Below are 19,236 nucleotides of genomic sequence, written 5' to 3' on the forward strand. Positions count from 1 at the left end.
AATTAAATGATATATTTAGGTAGTTCAACTGAAAACAATCAACATACTTTAGAAGAAGGAAGTGGAATAAATGATATTTTGTGAGGATTGCAATCAATAACATGACACAAAATGTGTATGAATTATTACATGAAAACTGATTTGGTCTGTAAACCTTCATTTAACTTGCAAAAAGTTTTATCAGAAAAAAAAGATTCTTTTGTGTTCTTCCATTATAAATATTTTGATTTAAGTATGTTTTAAATAAATTTTATATGCTAAATTTTTTTAAAAAGAAAATAGGGACAACTTAAGGGCCCTATTGCTGTGCATAGACATATTATAAAATATAATGAAGGAAACATGGTAGAAGACAAAATAGATGACTGGGACCTACTAAAAATAAGACACTTGTGTGCATCAAAAGACTTCATCAAAAGAGTGACGAGAGCTCATGAAATGGGGAAAAAATTTTGACAATGACACAATGGACAAGAGACTAATCTCAAACATCTATAGAAAATGGTAATACTTCAATATGTAAAAGATAAATAGCCTAATTAAAAAGTAGGCAAAGGACATGAATGTGAACAGACAGTTGATCGAGGATGGCATTCAAAGGGCCAACAAGCATATAAAGAAATGTTCATGGGGGGAGGGGGAAAAGGAAAATGAGGAGTTGATCCCAGGAACCCAAGTGGAAAGCGAGTTTGGAGAATAATGATGGCAACAAATGTATAAGTGTGCTTTACACAATTGATGTATGTGTGGATTGTGATAAGAGTTGTATGAGCCCCAATAAAATGATAAAAATGAAGTGTTCATGATCACTAGTCATCTAGGAGATGCAAACCAAACCAACAAGAAGATGCCACCTTACACCCCATTGACAGCAAAGTTTAGAAAATAACAAATGCTGGAGAGGCTCTAGAGAGATTGAAGCCCTCATACACTGCTGGAGGTACTGTAAATATAAATATAAACAACAACTGAGGAGATCTATATGGTACTACCTCAACTGAGAATAGAAATCCTGTACAATCTAGCAATCCCTCTGCTGGTTATATATCCTAAAGAAGTGAAAGTCATAGACATAAGTAATATGCCCATGTTCATTGCACCACTGCTCACAATAGCAAGAAGATGGAAACAACCTAAATGCCCATCAGTAGAAGAATGGATAAAGAGAATCTGGTACATACATGCAATGGAATACTATACATCACTGAAAATCAATGTTGAAACCATGTAACACCTCATGACATGAATCAACCTGGGGAGCATTAGGCTAAGTGAAATTAGGACAGATATTATATGAGACCACTGGTATAAGCAGAGGGTTAACAAGATAAAGACTCTCACACAAAAGGAGGTTGCCAAATGGGGGAGGGAGCCAGAGGAGGATATGGCAAGGAGCTGGACTGTTGACAGGTGCTGATTTGGGTGAAATGGGGAATGGAGATCCATAGGAGTTGAGCTGAGGGTAATAGGTGGGGGAGGGCTATGGGAAGGTTTGATTAGTAGTTTAGGCTGTTGAATCCAAAGATCATAATTTGAAATGTAAACTCCTACCTAATTTACAATAAGAAAGGATTTTTTTTCTGGAGACACAGTGCAGGAGTTGTGCCCAATCTGACCCGACTACACTGGGGCAAAACACCAAAGGTATGTAACAGAGCAGCAAGGAAGCAAAGGAATGAAGTCCCCGGGGAATACCAAAAATAAACTTTAGGTACCCCATCAGACTCAACCAGAAAACACTCCTAAGGGTCAACAAACAATTTATAGACTCTTCTTTTTTGTTGTTCTTGTTTACTTTTGTTGTTTTGTTTGGTCTGTCTTGTTTTTGTGCTTATTGTCTCTGCATGTTTATCTAGATAAGATAGGTGGGATAAACAACCTGGAGGAGGAAAAAATGGGACCGACAGTTCCAAAGGAGGGGGGCCTGAGAAAGGCATGAAGCAGGGGACCACTAGAGAGGTCTGAGGGGCTGGCCCCAATCCCAACTATGTGGACAGTCCCCCCTCCCTGCAGAAGAACTCATTTCAGAGGACAGCACTGAAGCTACAGCTCAGGGAGAGGGACATGTCTGATCAAACACACAGGATCAAATGAAGGGAGAGGGAGAAAGAGTAGAACACATCCTGGAATGATATTCCTGCTCAGAGCAACCAATGCACAGAGAAGACCATAGGGCCGGTCCCACCACAAGACACGACATCCTTCACTGACCCATAGCACTCCAGGAGACAACACTGGAGACACAGTGGGAGAATTGCACCAAATCTGACCCCACCACACTGAAGCGAAACACTAAGGGCATGCAACAAAACAGCAAAGGGAACAGAGCAATGAAGTCCCCAGGGAATACCAAAAATAGATTTGGGGGCTAGGGTGTGCCACCCCATCAGACTCCACAGAAGACACTCTTAAAGGTCAACAAACAGATCTTGAACTATTTACAGGCTTTTCTTTTTTTTGAGGGGGTCATTAGTTTTGTTGTAGTTGCTTTCCTTTGATGTCTTGGTTTTTTTGTGTGCATATTATTATTTCTGCAGGTCTATCTAGATAAGATAGGCAGGATAAACAATCTGGAGGAGAAAACAACAGGCCCAACAGTTCCAGGGGAGGGAGGGCATGGGAAGGGGGAGGCAGGGGAAAGGAAGTGGTGTTAACAAACCCAGGGACAAGGGAACAACAAGTGATCCAAAATTGATGACCAGGAGGATGTAGGAGGCCTGGTAGGGCTAGATCAAGGGCAATGTAATTGAGAGGAATTACTAAAACCCAAATGAAGGCTGAACATGATAGTGGAACAAGAGGAAAGTAAAAGGAAATAAAGGAAGGAAATGGGAGGCAAATGGCACTTATAGAGGCATGTACAAATGTAAATATATTTATATATGAAGATGGGGAAATAGATCTATGTGCATATATTCATAGGTTTAGTATTAATGTAGCATATGGACACTGGGCCTCTACTCAAGTGCTACCTCAATGCAAGAACACTTTGTGAGCATTCCATGATGCTCACCTTCCCAACATGATCCCAGAAGACAAAGCAAGTGCATAAGCAAATGTGGTGAAGAAAGCTGATAGTGCCTAGCAATCAAAAGATGTAACGTCTGGGGTCTTAAAGGCTTGAAGATAAACAAGTGGCTATCTTGCTGAGAAGCAGTAAAGCCCACATTGAAGAAGCACACCAGCTTGTGTGATCATGAGGTGTCTATGGGATCGGATATCAGACATTAAAGAACACAATTCATATCATTGTGAATGAGGGGGAGCGCAGAGTGGAGACCCAAAGTCCATCTGTAGGCAACTGGACATCCTCTTATAGAAGGGACACAGGAAGGAGACGAGCCAGTCAGGGTGCAGTATAGCACTGATGAAACATACAACTTTCCTCAAGTTCTTTTTTTTAAATTATTTTATTGGGGGCTTGCACAACTCTTATCATAATCCATACATACATCCATTGTGTCAAGCACATTTATACATTTGTTGTTATCATCATTCTCTAAATATTTGTTTTCTACTTGAGCCCTTGGTATCAACTCCTCATTTTTCTCCCTCCTTCCCCACTCCCCCCTCCCTCATGAACCCTTGATAATTTATAAATTATTATTATTTTGTCATATCTTACACTATTTGACGTCTCCCTTCACCCACTTTTCTGTTGTCCATTCCCCAGGGAGAAGGGAATATGTAGATCCTTGTAATCGGTTCCCCCTTTCCAACCCACCCTCCCTCCACCCTTCTGGTATTGCCACTTTCAGCACTGTTCCTGAAGGGATCATCTGTTCTAGATTCCCTGTGTTTCCAGTTCCTATCTGTACCAGGATACATCCTCTAGACTAGCCATATTTGTAAGGTAGAATTTGGTTCATGATAGTGGGGATGGGGGAGGAAGCATTTAGGAATATGTTAGTCAAGGTACATTAGAGAAACAAATCCACAGAAACTCATATGTATAAGAGAGTTTTATATAAAGGGTAAGTGTACATCAAGAAAACATCCCAATCCAGTGCTGCCCAAGCCCACAAGTCCAACATTAGCCCATATGTCTGACACCAATCCACAAAGTCCTCCTCCATCTCACAAAACACACACTATGAAAAAAAATAAATAAAAATAAATAAATAAATAAAAACACACACTATGATGCTGACTGCAGGAGTAAAGCCGAATCAGTGAATATTTAAGCATTTCAGCACTGGTAGGGGTCTCCACACAGCTGCTCCAGCACCAAGGGCTGCATCAGGGTAAGTCCATGTGGCTTCTCCTCGAGGATGTCTTGCAGGAAGTGAACCTTGCAAGCTGAAGCAGGGAACTGGCTAAGGTAGCTGCACCCTGATCCCACCATCACAAAACAAGAGACTAGAGAATGAGAAAGGTGAGGCTCACTGAGCCATTTATCTCTCCTCCCTTCAATTAACCCCACATGTGTTTATCAGCCAGGTTGGCACAATAAACTTGAACTTCTCCTTGAGGAACTAGAGGAAAGTTGTATGTTTCATCGTTGCTACACTGCACTCCCCACAACCCCTCTGTAAGGGAATGTCCAGTTGCCTACAGATGGGTCTTGGGTCCCCAATCTGCACTTCCCCTCATTCACAATGATAAGTTTTTTGCTCTTTGATGCCTGATACCTGATACCTTCAACATCTTGTGATCACACAGGCTGATGTGTTTCTTCCATGTGAGCTTTGTTGCTTCTGAGCTAGATGGCCACTTGTTTACCTTCAAGCCTTTAAGATCCCAGACACTACATCTTTTTGATAGCCGGGCACCATCCACTTTCTTCACCACTTTTGCTTATGCACCCATTTGTCTTCAGCAATTGTATCGGGAGGGTGAGCACACAATGATATGATTTTTTGTTCTTTCTTTTTTTTTTTTTTTTGTTCTTTCATACCTGATCCCTTCAACACCTCGTGATCACACAGGCTGGGTTGCTTCTTCCATGTGGACTTGGTTGCTTCAGAGCTAGATGGCCGCTTGTTTGCCTTCCTCTACTTCTTTAATGCTTCCTCCCCTCCACTATCATGATTTCAATTCTACCTTACAAATCTGGATAGACCAGAGGATGTACACTGGTACAGATAAGAGCTGGAAACACAGGGAATCAAGGACAAATAACCCCTCAGGACCAATAATGAGATTAGGGATACCAGGAAGATAAGGAGAAGGTGAGGTAGAAAGGAGCACTGATCACAATGATCTACATATAACCCCCTCCCTGGGGGACGGACAACAGAAAAATGGGTGAAGGGAGATATCAGACAGTGTAAGACATGAAAAAATAATAATAATTTATAAATTATCAAGGGTTTGTGATGGAGGGAGGGTGGAAGAGGGAGGGGAAAAATGAGGACCTGAAACCAAGGGCTCAAGCAGAAAGAAAATGTTTTGAGAATGATGATGGCAACAAATGTATAAATGTGCTTGACACAATGGAGGTATGTATCGATTGTGATAAGAGTGTATGATCCCCCAATAAAATGATTTTTTTTAAAAGATAGGTGGGATAAACAATCTGAAGGAGAAAACAATGGTAGAGGGGAGGTGGAGGAAAGCAAGGGCAGTGTCAACAAACCCAGGTACAAGTGAACAACAAGTGATTTAAAATCAATGGTGAGGAGGCTATGGGGTGCCTGGTGGGGCTTGATCAAGGGAAATGTAGCTGAGAGGAATTACTGAAACCAGAATGAAGGCTGAACATGATAGTGGGACAAGAGGAAAGTAAAAGGAAATAGAGGAAAGTACTAGGAGGCAAAGGGCATTTATAGAGGTATAAATACAGGCAAATACATATGTAAATATACTTATATATAACAATATGGAAATAGATCTATGTACATATATTTATATGTTAAGTATTAAGGTAGCAGATGGACATTGGACTTCTACTCAAGTACTCCCTCAATGCAAGAACACTTTGTTCTAATGACCCGTCTATCTGTGATGCTCACCTTTCCAACATGCTCACTGAAGGCAAAATGGATGCATAGCAAATGTGGTGAAGAAAGCTGATGGTGGCCAGCTATCAAAAGATATAGCATCTAGGGTCTTAAAAGCTTGAAGATAAACAAGCAGCCATCTAGTTGAGAAGGAACAAAGTCCACATGGTAGAACCACAGCAGCCTGTGTGATCATGAAGTGTCAATGGGATCAGGTATCAAGCATCTAAGACCCAGAACAAAAAAATCACATCAATGTGAATGGCGGGGGAGGAGGGCAGTGCAGAGTAGAGACCTAAAGCCCATCTGCAGACAATTGGACATCCCCTTACAGAAGGGGCACAAGGAAGAGATGAACCAATCAGGGTACAGTATAGCACTGATGAAACATACAACTTCCTCTAGTTCTTTAATACTTCTTCCCCCCACTATCATGATCCCAATTCTAAATTACAAATCCAGCTAGACCAGAGCATGTACACTAGTACAGATAAGAGCTGGAAACACAGGGAATCCAGGTCAGATAAACTCCTCAGGACCAATAATGAGAGTAGGGATACCAGGAGGGGAAGAGGAAGGTGTGGGGAGAAAGGGTAAATTGATCACAATGATCTACATATAACCCCCTCCCAGGGGGAACAACAGAAAGTGGGTAAAGGGAGACAGTGGTCAGTATAAGACATGAAAAAAATTACAAATTATCAAGGGTTCATGAGGGAGAGAGGGAAAGTGAGGAAGGGGGAAAAATGAGCTGATACCAAGGGCTCTAGTAGAAAGAAAATGTTTTGTTTTTTTTAAGAAAATGTTTTGAAAAGGATGATGGCAACGTATGTACAAATGTGCTTGGCACAATGGATGGATTATGGATTGTGATTAGAGCTGTACCAACCCCCAATAAAATTATTTAAATAAAAAAGAATTTTTAATAAAATAAAATATATTATAAATGTGTTACTATATCCTCTAAAATACTTACATATTTTATTAGTACTATTGATAGGTACTAATAATAGTAGCTAGCTATTGTGGTTACCTTCTAAGATAGTCCCTAAAGAATATCTTGTCTCCCAGTTTTTACAACCCATATAATTTTTCCCAAGGAGCCCCGGTGGCACTGTTGGGTAAGCATGCGGCTGTTGTTATTCACAAGGTCAGGCTGAAAGCTACCAGCCACTCCTTGGGAGAAAGATGAAGCTTTCTGCTCCAGTAAAAATTTACAGCCTCAGCAACACTATAGATTCAATGTCAGCAGGTGGTGAGTCATTTTTTTCCACAGTGAATCAATGACCAATAGGATACTCCAAGACTAACTTAGTTCTTAAGAGATTACAACCTTCTCTTTGGTTTCTGGTATCTCTTGCTATGGTGGAAGTCAGCTGCCATGCCACAAGAACACTTAAGCAGCTCTGTGGAGAGGGCCATATGGGGTGGAACCATGGCCTCCTGCCACTGGCCAGCATCAACTTATCAGCTATATGAGAGAACCACCTTAGAAGTGGATCCTTCAGCCCCAATCACGTCTTCAGCCCTAGCCAACATCTGACTGAAACCTCATGAGAGGCCTCAAGCCAGGGCTTGTCCGGTCAAACCACCTGACTCCTTGACCCAGAGAAACTGTGATATGATGAAGTATTACTGTTTAAGTCACTAAGTTTTGGGGTGGTTTGCTATGCAGCAATAGATAACGGATACGGTAGTTAACATTTATTGTTCACTTATTGTGTTCTAGAACTATGCTAAGCAATTTTTGAACATTATCTCACTTAATCCAATGATGCAGACACCATTACAATAGTCAAGTGAAAGATAAGTGGCCCAGGGAGAGTAAGTAATTTTGTCAAGTTTTCACAATGATAAATGGCACCACTAGAATTTCAAGGAAAGTCCCTGACACCAGTGTCCAGTTCTTGTGCACACTTTTATGCCAGCCAAGGTAAAATCCTTGGATGGTTAAGCACCAGTGGGTACTGCACAAAGAGGAGAGAGACCATGCGTAAAACCAACCAGGAGATGCCTCAAGGCAGATTCAACCAAGATTGGCACCTGATACCCAGGGTCCCAGAAGTCCCAAGCTGGTCTTGCCTCTTGGACAGTGAGTGTCACCATAGACGCTCAGAACTCACCCAAATCTGCAGCTTCACTCGCTTCTCGTGACGGTAGACTGTTTTCACCTTGAAGTCGATGCCCACAGTGCTGACAAAGGCTGGAGTGAAGGTGTCATCAGCATAGCGGAAGAGGAAGGAGGTTTTGCCAACACTGCTGTTGCCAATGATGAGCAGCTTGAACATGTAGTCAAAATTCTGGTCAGAGGCATCTTTGATTCCAGCTTTTCCATCAGTCACTGTAGCCATCTGTAGGAGAGACCTGTGGTCATTCAGGGATGCCTCTGAGTCATCAACCAGGCAAAAGTGACCCCGCCATTCACACACTGTCTCCCCACCCCTAAATTACTGAGGAAACACACTCCCACAGAATTGTCCGTCGCTGCACTGGCCCCCGGGAAGAAAATGAGTCTTCTACTCTCATACGGAATTACAGTCTCAGAAACTCACAGGGGCAATTCTATCCTGCCTTATAGGTTTCGCTAAGAGTCGGAATCAACTTGATGGCAGTGAGTTTGGAATATTTGGCAGCTGTCCCAAATGCTGTCTCAGAGTCTGGGGTGGAACCCAGCTCCTCCCATTCATTCCTTCAGCAAATATTTACTGCACACATTTCTCTGGGTCAAGCCTTGTGCTAAGTAAAGGGAACAAGAGACTGAGTCAGACATGCCATCTGACTCATAGCAACCCGAAGTGACAGAGTAGAGCTGCCCTGTAGTTTCCTAGGCTGTCATCTTTAGAGAAGAAGTCCTTGTGGCACGTGGTTAAGTGCTTGGCTGCTAATTGAGAGGTCAGTGGTTCAAACCCACAGCCATTCCATGGGAGGAAAATGTGACAGGCTGCTAGCGTAGAAATTTACAGCCTTGGAAACCCTATGAGATAATTCTATGCTCTCCTACAAGGTCTCTCTTAGTCATCATCTGACTTGACAGCAATAGCATATGATACATTTTCTTCTCTATTTTCTCTGCATCTTGTAAGGAACCTTGGTGGTGCCAATTAATGGCTGCTAACTGAAAGATTGGCAGTTAGAAGTCACCAGCAGCTTTGCGGAAGGAACGCCTGGCAGGCAATCTGTTTGTGTAAAGATCACAGCCAGGAGGGGAAGGGGAAGGTGGGGGAGAAAGGGAGAACCGATCACAAGGATCTACCTATAACCCCCTCCCAGGGGGACGGACAACAGAAAAGTGAGTGAAGGGAGACATCAGGCAGTATAAGACATGAAAAAATAATAATAATTTATAAATGATCAAGGGTTCATGAGGGAGGGAGCGAGTGAGGGTTGGGGAGGAAGGGAAAAAATGAGGAGCTGATACCACAGCTCAAGTAGAAAGACAATGTTTTGAGAACGATGATGGCAACAGATGTACTATTGTGCTTGACATAATGGATGGATGGATGGATGGATGGATGGATGGATGGATGGATTGTGATAAGAGTTGTACGAGCCCCCAATAAAATTATTGAAAAAATTAGTCTATAAGACTCTATAGAATAATTCAATGAGTTGGAATTGATTCAACAGCACACAACAACAATGGGCATATTTTAATTGCCAAGACATACTGTCATTAGTGTTGTATCCTGCCTTTTTCACTTAACATCGTGTCCTAGGTATCTTACCAAGACATTAAAAACTCTTCTCAAATATCTTTCTAGTTGACTACATTCTATTCTATTAAATGGACATGCATAGCATATGACTAATTCTTTCATGTTATGCATTTAAACTACTATTCTTAGTTATTATAAATTAAACTACAGTGAACATTTTTAATGTTTTATTGTAAATTGGTGGAGTTTACACATCAGGATCATCATTTTTGCATTCAGCAACTTAAACAACCAATCAAACTTCCCTACAGCTTGCCCGAATTCTACCCTCACCCTCGGCTGCACTTTGGCTCCCCCGTCTCCCTCTTCTAGCATATTGTCTTCCCCTTCATCCATGTTGATGTCTGTCTACCCTCTAGCTAAGCTGCTTCCTCTTACCTCCACTCCCCTCCCACCTGTTCCTTTTTGTATGAAAACCTATTGTTGATTTTTTTTAATATATCACCAGTGACTCCATACAGTACTTGTCCTTTTGTGACTGACTATTTTTGCTCATCTTACTGCCCTTCCATACCCATCCCTGTCATGAGGTGCTTCACGGTTCCATCATTATTCTTTACTGATGTACTGTATTCACTGTGTGGATGTCCCAGCGTTTATTTGTCCACTCTCCATCCGGTGGGCTTCTAGGTTGTTTCCATCATCTTACTATTGTAAACAGTATTGCGATAAACATGGGTATGCAAATATCTGCCCGTACTACACTGTTGTTGTTTAGGGTATATAGAACATAGACAGATTGCCGGGTCATAGGGTTTTTCTATGCCTGATTGTTTAAGGAAGCACCGCATAATTTTCCACAGAGGTTGTACTGGTTTACAGTCCCACCAGCAGTGGACAAGGGTTCCTGTCTCCACATTCCTTCCAGCATTTGTTATTTTCTACTATTTTTTTTAACTTTGCTGTCAATACCAGGGTAAGGTGTGATCTCATCGTTGGTTTGGTTTACATTTCTCGATGGCTGGTGATCACAGGCAATCCTTCCTGAGTTTGTTGTCTACTCTACTTGCGGTCTTCTTTGGTAAACTGTCTGTTCATGTCCCCTGCCCATTTTTCAGTTGGATCATTTGTCTTTTAATTATTGAAGTACTGAAATTTTCTTTAGGTTTTAGAGATTAGTTCCTGTTTGGTATGTCATTGATAAAAAGTTTTTCCCAGTCAGTAGGTTTTCTTTTTCACCTTTTGGTTATAATTTTTGATGCCTATAAGCGTTTGGTTTTTAGAGGGTATCGGTCACCTGTGCTGCCTGTGTTTTTCACTGGGTTTGATCGTGTATTCATGCCATATATTACTGTCCCTGTTTTTTCCATTGGTAATCTTTATAGTTCTGGGGTTTATATTTAGGTATTTAATCTATCTTGATCTCATTTGCGTGTATGGAGTGAAGTGTGGGTTCTGCTGCTTTCTTCTCCAAGTGTAAATCCAATTTTGCCAGCACCAATTATTGAAGGGACTGTGACTACTTCTTTACAGAAATTCTTTGCTCACTTTTCTAGTTATTTTCTTAGAATTTCTAACAGGGGAAATTGATGGGTCAGATTAACTTTACAGATCTGATCTTCATCTCAGTTTTCTGACTTTTATCCTCTACATAAACCTGAGAAATAAATCAGAAGGATGGGGATTATAATTCACATTTGGTTGTGAAGGAAACTGAGGACCAGAGAATAGAGGACCTGCCCAAATGGTCCAATGAACAGCTGAGAGCAGATGTAGTGCCCTGTAGTGTAATGGGAAAACTTTTACATTCCTGCCCCATTCCTCAACTGAATACCTGGACAAAGCACATCATCCCTGTAAGTTACAGCATTTTTACCTTAAAATAGAGAAAATGCCCCTTCATTCATGGAGTTCTTATACAGACAGAAGGATTAGTGGCACATGCAAATAATCCAACCCCATTTCTTGGCACACTATGTTGTTGAGTGCCATCGAATTAATTCCAGCTCATAGTGATCCTATATGATAGATTATAACCGCCCCATAGGTTTTCCTAGACTGTAATCATTATAGGAGCAACCTACTAAGTCTTTTCTCCCTTGGAGCTGTTGTCGGGTTTGAACTGCCAACCTGTCTTCTGGTTCGCAGCCAAGTGCTTAACCACTGTACCAAGGCACACAGTAAGGGCGCACTAAATATCATTTCACAGACCCCTTTTTTCATTACTGCAACCAAACTGCAGTTCAACTAACTGCCCTCTCCTCCAGGCGGGGCTTCATTAGTTGAATTTGGTTTGTAGCTAATTGGCTGCCTCCCCTTCTGAATTCAACTGTTTACCCATCTGTTTACATGGGCCTATAGTAAATCCTTAGGCCAGGGGAGGATATTTCTTTCAAGAAATATCTAATGAGCATTTGCCCATCTCCCTTCGGTATGGAATACACCTCAGCATAAAGAAAACAACTCCTCATCACTGGGCCAATAAGCAACATTGTAGTAAATGAAGACGAAATTGAAGTTGGAAAGGATTTCATTTTACTGGGCTTCACAATCAACATCCTGTGTATACAGAACACAGCATCGCTCCATCTGGCAGAGTCGCACAGCAGTCAAGAGAGCAAAGAATGGGCCAATCTGCTGAAAAGGCCTCTTTAAAGAGTAAAGTCATCACTTTACTAAGGTACACTTGACCCATTTTCAAACCCCTCACACACATGCAAAATCTGGACAGCGACTAAGGAAGAGCAGAGAAGAATTGAGGCCTTTGAATTACAGTATTGGTAAAGAAGGTTAGATATAGCATAGACAAGAATATCTTGGAAGAAGTACAGCTGGAATGTTCCTGAAAATGGAGGGTGATGAGGCGTTGGACATGCGACCAGGAGGACATACTTCAGTCCCTGGAGCAGGACATCATGGTGTGTAAAGTCGAGGGTCAGTTCAAAGAAGAAGACCCATAACGAGGTGGATTTCCAGAGTGGCCGCAACAATGGACTCAGCCTAACAGTGATTGTGAGCAAGGGGCCAGACCAAGCAATGCTTCAGAGCTTGGGATCAGAGCTGACTGGATGGCCCCAAACAACAAACTCTCAATGTCACGGCCTTCATTTGTCTCATACAGCTACTTTATACTTTTAGATCGCTAGAGTCAGGTGGGATTTTGGAGCACCAGCTTAATCATTAAAAAATAAATAAAGGCAAGAAAAATCAAAATATGCCACAAGAGTGCAACACAGTGTTGGGAAAAAGTGTGGCCTCTGAAAGAATCTGCAGGTAAAGTGCCTGCCCTGTTCGCTATGGGGGCAATGGTGGTTCAGTGGTAGATTTCTTGCCTTCTATGCAGGGGACTGATAAAACCCTCAGGAACAGTAGTGGCAATAGCAATATCAGGAGTGTACAGGCATGGTGAGTGTAGGGGGAAAAGGAGGAGTAAGAGGGAGTCCATACAAGGTTGAATATATAGCCCACTGTCCAGAGGGACCAATAACAGAGATTCAGGTGAAGAGAGACAATGAACAGCATAAGACACACAAAAAACCAAAAATAATATATAATCGATCAAGGATTCACAAGGGTGAGAGGGGAAAAAAAGAGGATCTGATACCAAGGGCTCAAGTAGAAAGAAAATGTTTTCGAAATGTTGATGAAACATATGTACAAATGTGCTTAATACAATTGAATGAGATATTGTCATAAGAATTGTAAGAGCCACCCAATAAAATGATTAATAAAAAATCCACAATGTTTAGAAACTGATTGTGGTAACAATAGTATAATTCTGCTTGATGTGATTGAACTATGGACTGATATGCATATGTATTACCTCCAAATTAATAATTAATTTTTAAAAAAGATTTACAACATGGGAAACCATATGGGGCAGCCTACTCAGTTCTATAGGTTCACTACCACCAGGGAACTGGCTCTACAGCATTGGGTTTTGTTTTTAATTTTTGGTGTGTTAGTTTTCTTTTTTCCCAAACTAAGATAGACAAGGTAGAAAAGTTTGGTGGTCTTCTGAAAAATCAGCCAATGAAAACCCTTATGGGTCACAATAGTCCAATCTGCAACCAATCATGGGAAAGGCTTATTCTATTGTCACCAGGCACCAGGGCCACCTGGAGGGCAGCTAGCAACATTAGCTAGGACTATGGTGTAAAAGATAGTTTCAGTTCCCTGTCTGACCTGATCCCCTTTGTTTCATGAGATGAGTTTATAGAAAAAAAATTTTTTAACAGGAAGAGAAATTATTTTCCCAGGGTCACACGGCATATTAGGTGCAGGGCCAGGACTAGACCTTCCATTACTTAATGACTTCTAGATTGGGCTGCACTTCAGGAAAACAAAAAGCACAAGACAATTCCAGGATAAATGAGGAAACGTCCCTGGTGCCCCAGGCTTCTCTTTCCTAGAATCTACCATGTTGCACTGTCAACATCGGTTTGTGTGCACACAGCGTGGCTTTTCCATTAGGTAGCATGAGAACAGGGAGAGGCAGTGGGCTGGGGGTTCAGTTTCGAAGCACATTCATATGGAAGCCCCCAAGGAGTTCTCCGGAGACAGGCAGAAGCTACGCAGACATGAGGAAGAGAAAGCAGAAAGCTTTCCAGCAGCTAGCAGCTGCCTGAGGCAGATCTGAGCAGACAGGTCACTGCACAGTGGTGCGTGCAGAACCGCTTTGTTAAGATAAGCATCAATCAAATCTCTTGCTTTTGTGACAGTCACATAAATGATAGAGCTGGGAGCTGCCTCTGTGACAAGCCATACAGATAAGGCCCAGGGTCCATCTGGGAAGTTATCCCTGGCCCTACAGTGGGAAAAGAAGGAAATGGTTGGCGTCAATGATTTTTTTTTTTTTTAAGGCGGTTGAGGGCTGGTATGAAAAGCAAGTAACGGAGGGAGGGGAAAAAAACAAAAGAGGACTTGATGCAGAGGGCTTAAGTGGAGAGCAAATGCTTTGAGAGTGATTAGGGCAAAGAATGTACGGATGTGCTTTATACAATTGATGTATGTATATGTGTGGATTGTGATAAGAGTTGTATGAGCCCCTAATAAAATGCTTAAAAAAAAAAAAGAAAAGCAAGTAACTTTTTCAGTCTAGCAGGCAGCAGAAATAAGCACTTGAAAGAAGGCAGTTTCAGCTAGAAATGAAGGTAAGGAGCAGAAAGTTGTAACCTGCAGTAAGAAGAACGTATTGAAATGCTTCCTCCCCCCAACTACCATGATCCGAATTCTACCTTGCAGGCCTGGGTAGGACAGAGGCTGTACACTGGTACATATGAGGGCTGGAGGTACAGGGAATCCAGGGTGGATGATACCTTCAGGACCAAGGGTGTGAGGGACGATGCTGGGAGAGTGTAGGGTGAGTGGGTTGGAAAGGGGGAACTGATTACAAGGATCCACATGTGACCTCTTCCCTGGGAGAGGGACAGCAGAGAAGGGGAGGAAGGGAGACTCCGGATAGGGCAAGATATGACAAAATAACGATGTATAAATTACCAAGGGCACATGAGGGAGGGGGGAAAGGGGAGGGAGGGGGAAAAAAAAGAGGACCTGATGCAAGGGGCTTAAGTGGAGAGCAAATGCCTTGAGAATGATTGGGGCAGGGAATGTATGGATGTGCTTTATACAATTGATGTATGTATATGTATAGATTGTGATAAGAGTTGTATGAGTCCCTAATAAAATGTAAAAAAAGAAAAGAGGAGAAAAAATGATTAGGGCAAAGACTGTACAGATGTGCTTTATACAATTGATGTATGTATATGTATGAACTGTGATAAGAATTGTATGAGCCCCAATAAATTGTTAAAAACAAAACAAAAAAGAAAATGGATGAGTTTCTCTTGCTGGAGAGACTGAGTCCAAGAGACCTGGACTCTCTTGAAGGCTTGGACTGTCTTGAGATCTGGCTCTTTCAATAGACATGTAATGTTAGGTAAATCACACTCTGGACTGCAGTTTTCTTATCTAATAATTCCTGGAAAATCTCTTGTATGGATTAAAATCACTAGACTGAAAAAACGCAAATTCCAGACTCACTGCCAACTAGTTGATTCCAACTCATAGCAACCCTACAGGGCAAAGCAGAATTGCCTCTGTGCATTTCCAAGACTGTGACTCTCTAAGGGAGTAGAAAGCCTCGTATTTCTATCACAGGTGGGCTGGTGATTTTGAACTTCTGAGCTTGCGATGAGCTGCCCAACACGTTATCACGACACCACCAGAGCTCCTAGAAAAGCCTCTTTTCAATGTGTATGTGTGCGTGCTTTAGGCCTTTTCCAGCAAAGTCATTCCGGGGAGTGGAAAGAGCTTGAGGCTTTGAATCAAACAAATGAGACTCCGTTCTCAGCTTATTATTACTTACTAGCTGTGAGACTTTGGCAAGAAATTTTACATGACGAAGAGTTTCCCCATCTGTAAAACAAGCTTTGTTGGATAGATTACAGGTAAAAAAGGAAACCATGTAGCTTAGTATATGACATAGAGCAGAAACTCAGTAAAGACAAGTCATTGCCTTTCTATTTGGAACCTTTATCTATGGGGTCAGTGTTATCTGAGGGAGTTCAGCAAAAGTGGACTTCACCTTGGGATATGCACCACTTCCCTAAAGCCACCCTCCTCCATCGTTTCTAAGTCATCCTTCCTTCAGACCAGTGGTTCTCAACCTTCCGAATGCCGCTACCCTTTAGTACAGTTCCTCATGTTGTGATGACCCATAAAATTATTTTCGTTGCTACTTCATAACTGTCATTTTATTACTGTCATGAATCATCATGTAAATATCTGATACGCAGGATGTATTTTCATTGTTACAAATTGAACATAATTAAAGCATAGTGATTAATCACAAAACAACATGTAATTATATATTATGAAATATTGCTTTCTAATGACAAATAAATGAAATTTTGTCTTGAGGCATGGTGCAGCATGGGTAACACTCTTCACGCTGGGGTACTCATATGTGGGCATATGTGCATGTGGACGGGACCATCTGGAGATGGAGAAAGGAGCGGTGTCTCCGTTCTTAAGACCATCAGAAATGTGTTTTCCAATAGTCTTTGGCGACCCCTGTGAAAGGGTCGTTAGACTCCCAAGCGGTTGCAACCCACAGGTTGAGAAACGCTGCTTTAGCCTATTCCCTCCTGCCAACTCACCACTCCCAACCCCCACACTGCGCAGCCCCTCACCGCTTTCCCAGGTCTCTTAAAGCCACAGAAACTGTACCATAATAGCTACCATTTATTTGAGCACCCACTGAGAGCCAAGCACTCAACAAAATGCTTCCAACGAATTCGATCTTGTACACAATAGAGGGTTGATAGATGTCCATTTCCTTCTTTCTGTATCTTAGAAAGAGATAGCCATGGGGGTGACCTGAGGCAGAAAGAAGCACATCTGCTTAAGAACATCAGTGACCTCTCTCTTTAGGCAGTGCCTTACAGTTCACAACGCTTTTGACCCACGTTGCCTACCTGCTTTGCTCCATAAGTCTTGGGGGTGGGGGAGAAAAATGAGAAAGGAGCACTGACATAGGTTGATCCATTCAACCAGCACACACTGAGCACCTCCTCCGTGCAGGGCCCTGTGGTGGACTCTGGGAAGACGGACAAGAGCCCTGAGCTCAGGCCCTAGAGAAGAGAACTGCTTAACCATTTTCTCTACAGGTTACTGATGCCCCCCTTCACACCATAAGCCTTAAGAAACTTTCAGTTTGGCCTTTTCCCAATGCTTTTTACACCGGCAGAAACATACTTCCCCCTGCTTCTAACTGAAGCCATTTAACCCACCCACTCCTCCAATAGATCTCTTCGAACTCACACAGGCTACAGGCTAGGCCTTCCCACCACCGTACACAGGGCTTTCCATGACTGCCATTGTCCTTCCCGGGTGCGGGGAGCAGAACCTGCGGCATCACCCCGGCCTACAACATTCACCTCTTTCCACTGGGTCTCCTGGAAGGTGGGCTCGTTCTCCCAAGCCCCTCCACATCGCTACTAGCTTCCAGAGGCTTCGGTCCCGCCTCCCCAAAGCACCTTCCCATACTTGGGCTCCAAAACGCAGACTTGGGGTGTATACATTTTCTATGCACAAATGAGTTTCAGGTCCTTGATTCCAGGTAGCGAGGTAACGGAGACCTGTGCCTGGACATTCCACTCTGGCCCCATTTTCTTCCCGCCTGCGCACCACAACCCCCACTTGACCCCCAGGGCGCCTCCCCCTCTAAACTCTTAAGTTCGCTAACGATTCCTCTACTCCGGGCTGTCAGACCGCTACTCCATTCCAGTGGCTTCTACTCCTGGACAAAACCTAGGCGCCCGGGTCCCCACCCAAGGCCACAGCCCTCTCCCTCTCAGCAGCTTTCCCCGCCCCCTTCCTCAGCAGTCGGGGTAGACTCCGCCGCTACTCCACCTTCCATTCTCCCCACCCCTTACCCCTATCCACCGTCACCCACATCCCACCTCCACCACCAGCACTCCACACTTTTCCTCCCCCAGATCCCCAGTCCCACCCGCTCCCCCACCCCTTTACCTTCTCCTGCCCAGATACCTCACTGCTACCCCGCACCCCTTCTTCCCCTCGGCGCCTCCAGGCGACCCAGTCCCTTGCCCTCAGCTCCTCACCTCCACGCCCCTCCCTTCAAACCTCAGCCCTCCGCGGCACCTACAGCCCCCCAGGCTGCTGGGGACCCCTTTCCGCACTGCCCCCTGAGCTCCTCCTTAACGCTTCCTGCTCCCAACGCCCCCCCATGCCGGGACACCCCTCAACGACTCCCCACTGCCCGCTGGTGCCCCTCAACCTTCCCCACAACCCGGCGACCTCTTTTTGCAACTGACTTCCTCTGCTCCCTGCCTTTGGGTGCTCCTAAGCGGTCCCCACAATCCGGGGAGACCTCCCCCCAGAGCCCTCCGGCCCCAGCTGCCTCCGCAGCCCCTTCCCGTCGTCGTCCGCGCCGCTGCTCCTCGGCGCTCCGGCTCCCGGCTCCCATGGGTCCGCGCTGCTCCCCGGTTCGGTTCGGGGGCCGCGCCCCTTACCTTGGGCTCAGGCTGCGGGACCAGGGACTGGCTTGCGGGCTGCTCCGCCGGACAGACAGCGGACCTGCGGGAGCCGGCGGGAGCGCAGCCGGGCACAGTGGGCAGGGCAGTGCCGGTCCGCTCGGTCCCCACCGCGGTGGCTCGGAGCTGAGCCTTTTACTCCAGCTCCGCCAGACTCCAGCCCTGTCCAGGCCCCGCCCAGAGGTGGAGTCTTGGTAGCTCCGCCCCCGGGTCGCAGCGCTGGGCAGGTGAAGGGGTTCGAACCGAGGCTGACTACCTTGGGGGCCTCAAGCTTCCTGACATCTGGGTGACTATCGTGATTGATCTTAATTGAAACGCCTCTTTCCATAAACAGCTCAGCGGGGTGATCAGAGCCCTTTGGCGATCACAGGGATGTGGTGAACACCGAACTCTGCTGTTTGCCAAGCACTTTCTGTCTTCGCAACAGAACTTGGAAGTCACTGAGCCACAAACCAAGGAGCGTTCTCTGTGCTGTGCCTGCTTGCCACACAGCCCCACCAGCCCTGGTCAGTCAGCCTGCTTAACACCTCCTTGCCCTTCCTGTCTCCTGCGCTGGGCCTTGGGTCCAGTCTCACCATT

The 19,236-nt window shown here is 44.1% G+C and overlaps 1 protein-coding gene across 1 annotated transcript in view; it reads right to left on the bottom strand.

The window, feature by feature from the left end:
- RAB3B (RAB3B, member RAS oncogene family) overlaps nucleotides 1–8,317 on the bottom strand; it is a 74,503-nt gene extending 66,186 nt beyond the window's left edge. The window contains exon 1 of the mRNA XM_075539801.1: nucleotides 8,066–8,317. Coding sequence (XP_075395916.1) covers nucleotides 8,066–8,293 — 228 coding nt within the window. The 5' untranslated portion in view covers nucleotides 8,294–8,317. The remainder of the gene's footprint in view (nucleotides 1–8,065) is intronic.
- Between the last annotated feature and the right edge of the window lie 10,919 nt (nucleotides 8,318–19,236).

The sequence above is a fragment of the Tenrec ecaudatus genome, chromosome 1 (genome assembly GCF_050624435.1).
Source record: "Tenrec ecaudatus isolate mTenEca1 chromosome 1, mTenEca1.hap1, whole genome shotgun sequence".
NCBI classification, from domain to species: domain Eukaryota; kingdom Metazoa; phylum Chordata; class Mammalia; order Afrosoricida; family Tenrecidae; genus Tenrec; species Tenrec ecaudatus.